This window comes from Strix aluco, chromosome 3 (assembly GCF_031877795.1).
Source record: "Strix aluco isolate bStrAlu1 chromosome 3, bStrAlu1.hap1, whole genome shotgun sequence".
Taxonomy (NCBI): domain Eukaryota; kingdom Metazoa; phylum Chordata; class Aves; order Strigiformes; family Strigidae; genus Strix; species Strix aluco.
The window spans coordinates 27,993,615-28,007,459 of record NC_133933.1 but is presented as its reverse complement, the minus strand read 5'-3'; the positions used below and the strand labels follow the sequence as shown (position 1 = coordinate 28,007,459).

At 35.7% G+C, this 13,845-nt stretch overlaps 1 protein-coding gene across 1 annotated transcript in view; it reads right to left on the bottom strand.

The window, feature by feature from the left end:
• The window catches only part of USH2A (usherin), a 390,731-nt gene that overhangs the window by 240,778 nt on the left and 136,108 nt on the right, over positions 1 to 13,845 (bottom strand). The window contains exons 21-25 of the mRNA XM_074817915.1: positions 12,277 to 12,407; positions 6,242 to 6,368; positions 5,736 to 5,837; positions 4,088 to 4,276; positions 3,443 to 3,573 (exon numbers count right to left, since the gene is read on the bottom strand). Coding sequence (XP_074674016.1) covers positions 3,443 to 3,573; positions 4,088 to 4,276; positions 5,736 to 5,837; positions 6,242 to 6,368; positions 12,277 to 12,407 — 680 coding nt within the window. The remainder of the gene's footprint in view (positions 1 to 3,442; positions 3,574 to 4,087; positions 4,277 to 5,735; positions 5,838 to 6,241; positions 6,369 to 12,276; positions 12,408 to 13,845) is intronic.

Genomic DNA, 13,845 nt, shown 5'->3' with positions numbered 1-13,845 from the left:
ACAGTTAGATATCAGGTTTATTTTTTTTTCCATAATGAGGATGGTTAAAGATTGGAACAGGCTACAGAATTTGAGAAGCTGTGGACTGTCCGTCTGTAGAGAAATGCACAATACTCAAACATAAAATGTTTGGAGCAACCTTATCTAACTGAATTGGCCCTGTTTTTAGTGGAGATTTGGAATAAATTACTTCAAAAGGTCCCTTCAACCTGAATTATTTTGTGCTTCTGTATTTTTCTTCTCTGCAGGGACCAGTCCTTACCTCACTCAACCTGCTTATAAACACATGATTTTGAAGATGAAAGGAATATCCAGCCATAGCTCTGAGAAACAAAACTCAGATAGGCTAGAGGCTGCATTGGAGGCTGAATGACACTTTGTTAAACCTGTCATCCAAAATGGTCTCAACCAATGTTGAGCTACAGACTGATTATGCTTTCATCTCCTTTGAGCTGGGAAGTCATCCTGAGATTCAGGGGTATCAGAAGAGACAAGCAACAGACTTGAAATAACTTGGCAAAGACAGTCAGTCTTTGAGCCCTTTGAAAGAAAAAGTACGTGGTATCGAGGTTGATGTTGAACCAGTCTTTCCAGTTCAAAATCAATAAGGTTAAAGAGATGTTCTGTACCAGTACTAGCCCTGTTCAGACCCGCCAGTCAGAGAGCAGAGGCCCAAATGCAGACCCCTCAACAGCCTTCTCAGAATCAGTCACTCTTTAATGGAAAGGGAATGGGAATCTCTTCCTAACAGCAGACAGAGAGAAATCACTGGTGATCAATAGGATTATCACCTTCACGAGTCCCGCATGAGTACCAGTCACTTCTTTGCTAATAAAAAGCTTTCCACTTTGCGTTCTCAAAATGCTTATTTCACACCCTTTCTTAGTTCCATCACAGGTAACACTTTTGGCTTGGACACTGGTTGTTTTACTTCATGCAGCTATTTAAAAGTACAATTCTTTCAAAAAAGTTCCTGCAGGACTTTTTTCCTATTAGTAGCTTTGCAGTAGCAAATCATCAGCTACAACGTCTTGGAAATTGGTGCCACTGGCAGTGGAAGGCTGGCAGTGCTTTCGCTGATGTTGAAGTGATCACCATCAAAATCAGTAATGCAAACTCTTACCAGCAGTCACAGTACCTTCTTTCAATCACACAAACTCACGAGGAAACACATGCCAGAATGAGAGCTAGAGATTCATACTGGTTTATCTGGTCACAGTTTGCTCATAATTATTATGCCTGGATCCAAAGAGAATCAGCTTGACCTCTCTGTCTTGAGTTCTCAGGGCATGGAAGTCATGGAAGAAGTGACCTTTACACACAGCACCTTTCTAGGACACAATTTTGTCTTGGGCAGAAGACAAGACTGAGTCTTTGGCTGTTTGGTAGCAGGCCAGTCGTGTGTCTAGCTGTAGTCATTCCAAAACTATAAAGCTAATAAGAGAGCTGTGACCTATGTAAAGAGAAGGGTCAGGAAATACCATCTTACATTGGCACTTGGGATAAGTGGTATAGCTTCTAATCTGTTTTGCAGTGCAAGTGTCACCTGACCAAAGCTCTTAACAAAGACATCGTAGCTCATGCGCAACAATGCTACACACCTCATTTTCACTTTCTATTAACCTTTTTTTGTGAGCTCAAGTGTACAGAAAAACCTTCTGTCATCATTATGTATGTGCAGAACACATAGCTGCAAGGATTGGAAAAGCATGCGTATACTCATCCTCTCTAAAATTCCTCACCTTAAGGCTATGGAGATGCTGAGGTCAGGAGTAAAGGGAGATTAAAAAAAATTTTACTTGACTTAGGACAAATGCTGAGAAAATTATCTAATCACAGTTTTCAGTGCTAAAAATAATATAAATATAAAACTGCCAGAAATCTGGAACTATGAGTAGAGGAGGAGTGTTTTGCCTAACTACTTTGTGCTTTTGACTCCACTTTCAGTTCAGTAAATCCCCTTTTCCTTTATAGTCAGAAGCTATTTTCTCATATTTCTGTTAGCCTTTCACAGAGCAAGAGAAAGGAAACAAGGATCACATACCACAAGAATCTCCAGAAGAACCCAAACCCCATGTTTGTCCCTGTGAATGCTGTTCACATAAATAGTGCCTCTGTACTGTGAATAGCATTTTATGCTATTAGCTCATGATCTTGGTCATTACTTGAAGGCAAAACTAAAGTAATAACATGTAATTAGCAACACTTGTTACTGGAACTTGGTGTAGCAGAATTTAAAACCCAGGGAAAAATGAACTGCTGGAAAAGTCAGTAATATAAAAAGTAAATGTAGGGTAAGTTATATTTGACCTGAAAAGAAGAAAAATATATTTATATGTTTTAGGTCAGAAGTTTAAAAGAAAAGGCACATTAGATATAATGCCATGCAATAAAACGGGCTGTGACATGACAGCCATTAGCAAAGCAGCTGCATTATAATAAATAAATAAATAAATGAAAGTCAATAAAAATGTAGAAAGGGCAGATTAGGTCATAAAGAACAATACCCTTAAAAATCTCTAAATGTAAATGATTACTTCTTGGACCAACTGAAAAGAGCTATTGCTTTCAATGCAATCCTTTGTAATACCTACTAGTTGGTGCAAGTAGTAACTATAGTTGACCCACTAAGCAATTTGACCACAGTCTAATTACATTCAAAATCCTTGGGGGAAGAAAAATACAAAAATCCAGAGCCATGTAACTAATAAAAATCTGAAAAACTGCAACAAACACATTCAACTTTAAACAAAATCCCAGAAAAAATGGAACCATGAGTACTTCTGAGCATAAAACAGTCTTATTTAACAGACACCAAAAAGAAAGTTCATAGGCACATCTCACAAATTTGTGTAACGCAGGAATTGTGCTGCTTCCTTTACAGTGTTGGGAAAACTGACAGGGGTGAGATGGGATTAAGCTGGACCACCAATTTCTGTTTATATGACAATACTTATGTTTCAAATCAAAATTAAGAAATCATATTGATTATAAAAAATTCATATACCTTAAAGAGAAAGCTTTTTTAGCATACTGGGCAATTTCCATCATCAACTTTTTGATTCACGATTTAACTGATTGTTCTAGTAAGAAAACTGGGAAATTGGGTAATTCTATACTTTCCCAGGAATGAACTGAAAGCTTTTAAAACAAGTCTTTTATTCTCTTTTCTAATCACTTCCAATCCTACAAAGAGAATAATTCTGCTTTTCATATATTTATAGCTTTCTTATTTATGATATAAATAACAGAAGTAATTTATTCAGAGCATTTGCTGAAGTCTTTTTGCTCCCCTTACACTTTGCTGTGCACAGCATTTCAAAATAAGTAAAATACAAAAATAACTTATGGTTTGAAATCTCTTTAAATGCTGGACATATCTTAGTAGACGAAACTCACAGGTCATATTTGAATATAGTTATATTTGTATTTCTGAACTTACTGCAAGATAATCTGGGCCATCTTTATTGTAAACAAACAAAAGTAATCCATTCAGTTGATCTGTTCTAAATTTGAATGAGATCTCAAATTCCAGTCCACCACTGAAAACACCTGAATGCAGTTCCAGGAAGCCTTGAAAAGAAAGTGAACACATGTATAAGTTAAATCAAATACATAAATAAATAGGCTCAAGAAACCAAAACCAAAAATCTAGGTGCTACTTTCTACTTTGGCATGAAAAACTCAGAGATTTCAAGATTAAGGTTTGTACCTTTATCACGCAGCTTGTAAAGGACAGTAGTCCACAATGTACTGCAACAAACCAGATTGGTGCAATGTCCTAAATTCTGCTACCTGGCATCTTTTGATATGTTATAAGCATCTGTGTCTCTTCAAAAGTGAAACTTCACCTTTTACATGCCTATCAACTCTGTATTCACTTACAGCAGCAGCACCTGTCTGTGAATGCAATTCCTCTTCCACGTGGCAGTCTTCTGTAAACCCAGAAACCAAATTTTAAACCATTCAAAAATAATCCTCTATAACTAAAGCTGCTACAAAAAGCAGACCACTGCAACACTTTTGATATGATCACCTTTTATATCTCAAAAGCATACTGGGCTAGTGCAATAGTACAGCAAATTACCTTTGCCAAGAAAATGTGCTCCTTTGGAGAGGACAACGGGGCATCCTTCCCAAACGTGATAGACGTTGTTTTGCTCTTCAGCATCCTGCCAGTTCAAATACTCCCAGTTTTCAAAGGGAGTGTGTGTTTTTTTCAAAAATATGTCACTGAGACACCCCACAAATCCCTTCTGGACTATCATCTTCATCCCTGCATAAATAAAAAATAATTTTCTTAAGCCAATCACCTGCAACTAAACATAGGGATTAATTTACATGTTTTATACACACCCACCCTATAGTATATGTGCACGTGCGCACTGATAACCAGCCATCAATCATTCCATAAATTTGGTCTACAAGCTAAATCCAGATTTCTGAAAGGGTCTAGTCACTAAGGACAGCAGCTACTGCTATGTAGCTGGAAAATATTAAACTTTTTGAGATTTTGCATACAGTTGGCTTCAACAGCATAAATCTACTCCATGAAGATTCCAAGGAAAGTTCTCAGGTTTATCCTCTTTAAACAAAACATTAATTGTGAAGAATGGAGGGCATCTGTTGAATAGGAAGGAACTGTGTTGCAAAAGCTTAGACAGATGAATGCACTTCTAGAATTTCCACCAGGAAGATTTAAAAAAATAGCAGTTCATGGCTGCTATCTCCTTTTCTTTACTGGGTACAAAAATATAAAGCAGGTTTTATAGATGGCCTTCTCTTGAATAGTATTTATAGTTGATCACATTTTGATTATTTCGTTGCGGTTTTTGAGGGAGGCATCCTGGATTACTTTATGAACCAAAGTTTTAGAACACCACATGCCTGTATTTCTGGGTTTAGTAAACTGAAATAAGGAAGGATAGAGGAAGTTGTACTCTAGTGTACTTCACATCAAATCATCAACTACGTTTCACATTCTTAATGGCTGTGAGAACACAAACTTAAAAAACAATTTGGCTGTCAGGTTTATATGAAAAAAAGCACAAGCCTGGATATGAATCCACTGAGAGCAGCTGATTGTATACTGGTTTTGTACGCAGTCACCTCTGTTATCTGCTGATAGAATGCCATATAGACCAAGTTTATGTATGAAGATGTATGTTTATTGATTCTGCAGGAGCCAGCTACAATCCAGCTGCACATAAATACACTTGTAGAATACAGATATATTCATACACCACTGAGTTCAATGCAACAATCCCTGAAAGATCCAAACTTACACCAAAAAAGGCCAGTATGTTCTAACCCTGCATCCCAGTGGTGTGCATAACCCTGTGCTTAAGATAATAAAACCAATTTGTATGTGTATTTTGAAAAAGAATTTGGGAATCCAGAATGTAAAGCATACCCAGAAGTTTCTCATGCATACCAGCTTGCTTGCAGGTTTACAGTTCTGTGCAGAGAATTCATTAAGATGTACACAGATCTCATACACTGCTTTCCTGCTGATGAAATCAGCTATACAGATATTTCAAGCTATCCCAAAAGATAAAATTCAAGAAACTGTACAGATATTTTTATTAAAACAATTATGTAAATAATTATGCAAATTAAGCACTGTCCTCATGTTCCTGTCACAACGTCAATACAGCCTACAGTACTGCTAAGGCAGTGAAGTCAGTGCCACTGTATAGGATTTGTGATATCATATAGACCACAGTCATACTCACCTACATCCTTTCTTACAATAGTATAACCCTGTGGAAGTCCTCCAACAAAAACTCCTGTGTTCTCACCAATAATGGTACTGCCACTAGTTGCTAAGGAAGAACCTGAACAAGATAGGACATTATTCTTGTGTTCAATGCTTTCCAACAGATTTTCAACTCAACAGCAGAATACTGACATTTGAGAAAAGAGGCTAATGTCACACAATATCCTAATACTTTCCCATACATATTCTGGAAATATTTACAAAATATTTTACAAAAGAATACTAACACAGTCATAAGAGTCACGAGCACAAAAAGACGAATTCCTCACACTTGGTATTAAATTACCAAAGACTCACAGTGGACAGATACCTTAGATACTCAGACAAAACCATAGCGATTTTGTCAGAAAATTGAGTGAATTTTTTGCTATATGGATGAAGACAAGCAGTAGAAAAGTAAGCAAGTGAGCCATACCTGAGTAACACCAAAATAATAAAGCAAAATGGAACTGAATTGATTACCTGTGTACTGCCCATCCACTGTGATGTTTCCTACTGCTTGAATTCTTGTAGCAATTATTTGGTGCCAACTGTTATCGTTGTACTCTTTTCCACCATCATTAGTTGGAGTGACTGCTACTGCAGATCCCTTTTTATTAACAGAAGAATCTGATTTAGAATATTATGAAGGTAAGATTTAGAATTATACCTTACTCTTTATAACACTCTGTGGTATGTAACATCTAAAAATAAAGACAAAAGTCTTCTGTTTAACTTCTTTCAGAACACTGAATGATGTTTAGGACTGATTTCCCCACTAAATTAACCTTCTCAAATAATAAATGAGGGATCAAGGATTCAGTTCAGTTTCTATTAAAAATAGAAAACCCTGTGTAGTTCCCCTAGAAAGACAAGGATGAGGCACAAATTATTGAGGTACATGTCACCCCTATTTTTTATTTTTATCTATTTTTTTAATTAAGTCTCTATTTAACTACTTCATGGATTGCCATGGTTGCGAAGCTTGATGGCAAGGATTCAATGTGCCATCCACAGAAATCCAACAGGATTGTTGACTGCAGCACCTGCCTACAAGAAGGGACCCAAAAAAGAGATGTATTTGTAGGACCGTATGAAGATTCATGTTCTGTCCCTGTTAACCTGGTATCAAAAGGACTTGAATTTTTAGGTGAGAGAGTATAATATATTTATGAAGGAAAAGGTCATACCAAGAGATTCAGGAAAAAAAAAAAAAAAAAAGGTAGTTACAGAGAATGTTTTTACCACACAAGGGTTCAAAGGATGCTTTTAAAAATGTTTTTTAATTTAACTACAGTTTTTAGCTGGTTTTATTAAAACAAAAAATATAATGATATGAGGGGGGGAATTTAGAGAATCCATGAAAAAATGCAGAGAAATATTTTCTGAATTGCTGAGTAAGAGGAATATAACAGATGTGGTTGCCAAACCAAATCTCAAGACTGTAAACAACCAAAATTAATACCACACAAATTCATATAATTATGCAATAAAAATAAAATTACTGTCTTTCAAGAATTTTCCTGAGATTTATATCCAAATAATCTTCTAACTTCCCAATAATTCCTGTAATACTGTCTCAGGACTTTATACTGTACTTGAACCATCTGGGAAGTTGAAATTAATCTGTTGAATTCACAAAATAGAATTGTCCTATGTTGCAGGCAGAATTACATAATATTAAAGAATCACAACCTCTGCAGTTACTTTATGGTTTAAGACAGCCTTCAAAAAAACAATTTCCAAAAAATATATAAAAGTAAAAGGTTCCTTATAATTTGGGGTCTAGCTTGTTACTTTGCAGTAGCAAACCAGACAGTTCAGAATTTTTTTTTCCCAGATCTTCTAGTACTCTTTCTGGCTCAAGGACCTTAGAGTTATGTATATGATGAAAACCTGTTGATAAAAACAACCACCTATTGTGATTAATACTAAAAGCCTCCTGTTAAAATTTAGTATTCTGCCTTTAGTGATGTGCATCTATACAGAAATTGCTTGTCAGCATACAGATTTATGAACACAGTATACATTTTACAGTACATTTTGAATTGGGGACTGTCACTGTGTATCCTATGTATGAAAATATACATGATGTGTACATATGTACAGGATTACAGAAAAAATAATTTCCCATGAATATTTACAGCACGTTTCGTACTCCATTCAGCCAACATCTTGGTACTGAGGCAGTTTGTACAGCAGTCCTCTATCCCATGATAACAATACAAAGCTATATATCCTTACATACTAATGTGCACTTTTTCATATACTATTTTTTATTGTCTTCTCTCCTATTTCAACATTTTAATATTTTACAAACACACATTTCATTATCGTAGTTTAATAATTAAAACCAGAACTGGTGTCATGCCCAATTAATGTGCCCTGGTAGCATGCCCATTAGTTTTTCCATTAGTGAATTCAACAATACTAATGGGATTACTAGCATGGGATGCTAATTGGGCGTGACATAAGAAACTGGCTTACTTCTTAGCATACCCTTGCTAATGATGAAATTAATGAGCATTTTATTAAATGCTGTCTCATCAAAGTGTACTTAGTTAGCGTTAAAATTGTTACAAACGATGCTGCATTCTAAAGATCAGGTGCCTGAATAAGTGGTTCTTCGTATTATGTTTGGCAACAGTCTAGAGCATTAACAGTTTTATACATCAGAAACCACATTTATTTGTAACCAATTCAATCTGGGACCACACAACCATATGTGCTAACCTGTGCTTAATTTCAGGGGGAAAAAAAAAGAAAAAAAAAAAAGAGATGGGTTCAGCATTCATTTCATTGGAGGCCTCTGTATGACATTTTATCCAGAACTACCCAAGTGACTCTGTGATCCCATTCAAATATCCTGTTGTGAAATGGCTTGTTATGCATTTTGGAAATCACACATAGCGAACTAAATCTGGATTAGTTTGCTGAGCCATATAATAAGTCTTAATTTTTAATAGCTCTCGGTAATAACTAAGCAAATATGAATCTCTGTGGCTCTTCATGCTGACATTTGCTTTCATGAAAATACACAGAAACATCACAAATATGGATCCTCAAAGATACAGTTTAGATGACAAAGTCTGAATATAACTACGCTTCTCCCAGTCAAGTTCTTTCAATGCCCACCACTGAAAAGGTGAACAAATACTGAAGTTTTGCCAGTGCCAAGCAGCAAGATATAGTTGAGATTCATAGCTAGGCATTCTCCATCTTCCTTTTTCTGGGGAGTAACAGCTCACCCTCAGACTGTGCCTACTACTTCAGCCTCTGCACAAACCACAGGCAACAAGAAAAGTATCTGGTATTCCTCCTTTTTGATGTAAAGTTTAGTAAATGGATCATCTTCTAAAATGGAAGAGCTGGATTCAATTCCCTCCATATTGTGAGAAGAATCTCAATACTCTGTCCTAATCACTAAGGCAACAGGTGCTCCAGTTTGGCCTAAAATTTCCACCGTTAGTGATTTCACTTTGTATAAAATATTCAGTGCTTCCCTGGGAAAAAGATAAAACAAATGACCTGTAGCCACTGACAGATGACTATAAATTTAGCTGGAGTTGATTGTGTAGTTCAGGGGTGGATTTAAAGGTGTTATGGTGAGAAGAAATTCCACAGACAGCTGAAGGTTTGCAGGCACACGGAGTCTGGAGGAAGGTCTATGGGACAATTTGATTATGGAGACAAGACTGAGGAAGACATCTGCTAGCAAAAAAACTCACGCTTCACGGACCGTGAGTAGAAATCTGCAAAGAATGACAGTAAAATAATAAGGAAGGCAAAACGAGCTGCTAGACAACACAAAAGGGAGACAAAAGAGATCGTCAGACAACAGCTATATGAATGGTGGTGTACATAAAGTTGAGAGACGTATGAATGGACAGGAAGAAAAGGATTTGAAATTAGCACTTAGGAAAGGAAGAAGTTAGGCTGCTGAAGACTCCCCACTAAGAAGACTTGGCAGGACATCCCCAGAGCAGATACACCAAAGAGAAAACATGCTGCTGATCATAAGCAAAGATACATACCAGACATCCTGAAAGGGAGTAAGGGTAAAAATAATTAACCTGTGAGAGGACACAGCTGAAAGGGAGCACAGAATATTACACCACACTGCTATAGATAGAAAGAAGCAGACAACTGTCATCAAAAAGAATTTTTGCAATTTTCCATAGAAGAGCACAAAGGTAGGGCCATAAATGCTTATCATATATGCCACAACCATAATTAGAGAAAACAATGCATGTAACCTGGTTAAGAAACCACATGATGTCCATAAGAAGTAATCAAAGCATTTGCACACTAATGCAAACTGTGATGCACAAATAAGGAGTAAGAAATGCTGCTACAGAACATGATAGCTGATGATATAGGATAGAAATAGCAAATAATGGCAAAAAGAAAAAAGAAACAAACTATGGGGAAAACCTAGAAACAAAGGTAAAGGTAGTAAGGTAGCACAGCATATTAAAGATACAGAAGACAAAAATTTTGATAACTGAATTTTCACAGGTAAAAGTTTTTGAAAAAGACACTACAAGAAATACATTGATGTAGGCCACAGTACCCTACTTCTGAATCTGAGAATGCGCAGGAATCTCTTCCACATTATTAATGAGAAATTAGACAGCATTAGCTTTCAAGATAGTAAATCAAAATGTTAAGACCTACACTATTCCTGAATGCCCTGAATGATAGATTTTTTTTTTTCTATAAACAGTCACTGAAGCAGCAATAGGCCATTTTAGACTTTATAAGAAGAGGGAATATGGAAGTGATCATCCTAGAAATCAGCATGAAATACTTGTCTGATTCAAATGAAACAGAAAGATAAATAAACAAGTAATCTGTTAAAATTCAAGATAGTAACTATTGAAAATATTAGCTGAACTGAGAAGCTCTAGGGGCTGAATATGGATGAGACCTGTATTTTTACAGTTAAAAGACAGAGGGAAAAAAGGAATAAAAGAGAGAAGGAGGAAGGAAAAAAAAAGCCCAAACGAGCTCCTCTCCCATCTGCCCCCATTCCTCCCTGTCCCCCAAATACTGGAATCCAAACAAATACAACAACTTCTAGGGAATCGGTCCAACCTAGCTGACATAAAGCTACTTCAGAAGGAGCAAATCTGCAAGGAGGACTAAGAATACTTTTTGAAGCACTAAAATGCTAGTTGAAAAACATCCTCTCCCATTAAAACAAACATCAACAAAAAAAAAAAAAATCAAACTATTACACCTAGAAAGATCTTGCAAAAGAAAGAAAAATTCCTTTTCAATTAAGTGAAGGTATAAGTGTAGAATAGATAAACACAACTAGTACCTATTAAAATGTGGATGAGGGCAACATTAACAACAATGTTAAGTGTAGTCCCAAAAATTGAAATACACACTGATTCAGTTTGCAACAAGGAAAAGAAGATAAAGCCTGTGTGCAAATGCAGTGGAAGTAATAGAAATTTATATCTTGGGGTCAGAAGTAGATTTAATGCTTTCTAGCATGGGGATCACATACACCCTAGCCTCTATGCAGCACCATGCCTTCTCTACAGATTCTCCAAAGCTGAAGAGCATCTTCACTGCTGCAGAACACCTCTGTGTGGTCATGGAGCACCAGTGCCTGGACCATGGCAGAGCTCAGGAAGCAAAGGTTAACCGTGGATCATCAAATCTCTAAATCGCCACCATTTTATACCATTAAGTGTTTCAGTTCAACCCCCCTGGAGCAGTAGACACAATGCCAATCATGTAACTAGACACTGAGGTGTGACAAAAGATATGGCTGATATACTGACCAGACCTTCCAGCAACACTGAGGCAGCGGTAACCTTACAAAAAGGATGCACATATATGGTTGTATATGATACCACATTCTGCCAATATCCTTAGAAAATCCAATAATTACTTACAGTTTCTTACATATTTATAAGTGAGTCTCTAATGCTTTTTATTCCATGAGGACATCCAGTTTTGAGGTGCAGAAAAAACAGAAATGCAAGGAATGTGGCCTTATTTTTAATTTTGTGGAATTTATTTGATAATATTTCCCTCATTATTTATGTCTTTGCTATGGTCATTATTACTGGAAATGACAGACTACTTTCATCACTCTGATTTGGCAGAATGGCAGCACTCTGATTTCAGCTGGAAAAGACAAAGTCTCAAGATGGGAAGCTTAAAAATAATTGACTAGAAATATATATAACCTTTATTTACTAATTCAAAAACTAGTTCCGCCCACCTTTGAAATCTTGGTACTTTAAACCATAGTGGTGTTTGGTGGTACTGACAAAAACCCCAACTCATAAAAATTCATAAAAGAGTCATGAATTGTGGCAAACATAAAAAATCAGCAAAGCTTTAGTGTTTCAACGTTTCTCTCTCCAAAATCTCCAGTTACCTAAGGGTTCTGAAGAGTCAGTTAACTTGTATCAATAATTAAAAAAAAAGTATTTAAAGAAGTACTGAAAGAAATAATATAAGCTATTTTTATAGGATCCTGTCTTTTGTTGTACCTGTGGATCAAAAAGAAAGTAAGGACGCCCACTCCTCAGTTGAAGAGCAATGTATTCCTCCTGATTCCCAGGTGATGCAGAGAAAAAAATCAAACCGTCAGGTTCCTGGGTTCTAAATTTCACTTTAATACCTGATTAGAAAAAACAAGCAGATGGTTAATGCCAAAAATGGTTCTTATGCATTCTAACAGTGTAATTACAAACAAAAAGTTGTTTTACAAACAGCAGTAAAATGGAAAACCAAAATCATGGAAGTTTACTACACCTAAAAGCCCTGCCAGTCATTGCAGAAGAAATTTTACTAATCCAGATTGAATAAGACTTTGAGAGAAATTTCTGTCATTTCAGAGCTCTTACTGATCTGTAAAAAAAGATGTGCAATTGTGACTTATGTTGTTCAGTAAACTCTTAAAAAAAATGTAATTCAAATATTAGCATACTCTTCTAATAGTTGATGTTTTACATGTGGTGTTTCACATGTTCCTTAACATTTCTATTGGTAAAGTAGGAATGAGTTTCCTGCATGGAAGGATTTCTGTGAAGAATAGTGGGGGGTTGACTCCAAAAGATAGATATATATATATACACACACACACACACGTATTTATATGTATATTTATATATATTATTTTATAAGTACATATATCAGTGCACAAAGAACACCTAAGAACTATTTTTAACAAAAATTGGAAATATCCCAAGGAATAATTGATTAACTAAGCTTAATTAAGAACCTTCCAGATCATTATCAATAGTCCTCCATTTGGTTTCTGATAAAACATTGTCTCGGCCCATTAAATGTTATTCTAATGACATACAAGAAAAAAAAATTGGGTTTTTTTACATTATTTTACCACAAATAAAATATCAAAACAACAAGCTAAACAAACAGCTTATAAATATTGGAATATTGTTGTCCATGGTATAAACTTACTCAGTAACTAAGGACACATTAATGAAAAAATTCATAAATTATGTATCCAGTTTCAAGAAGCATAACTACGAATAAACAAGTTTTGGATAACCACAAATCTTTTGTGACTATAATGCCTTTCTGTTAAGCTATCTCCTGGAACATCATCTTACAGAAACAAATGAGAAAATTAAAAAACCATATACCAAATTTGGCTCAACTTTTCTAACGTGCAACTCCAGATATCACAGGCTGTCTATAGTAGAGCCATGTCTCTACTGTACTAACTTTTTTGCAAAGGGAAATGAAAAGGCAGCAATAGCAACATCTACCTATACTATACACTTCATGACATTTCTACATAAAATGCTTTTTACAGAACAGGATAATTTATTGGGTTTTACCAAACTCTATCAAATTATTCAGTCTTTTCACATGCATTTTCACCATCTTATGTCAGGCAGAAAACAGTAAATGACAAAAGTTTTTCTTGGAGACAGCAGCTATATTTAAAAAAAATAAAAAAAATACAGTTCTGATGTATGTTCATACTAGATCATGTTTGTTAATTACCTATACCCATAAGAAATATCCTTTGACCTCATTTCCTAATCACGTAAATGTTTTCATGCAAATCACATGATGCACTCACAGAT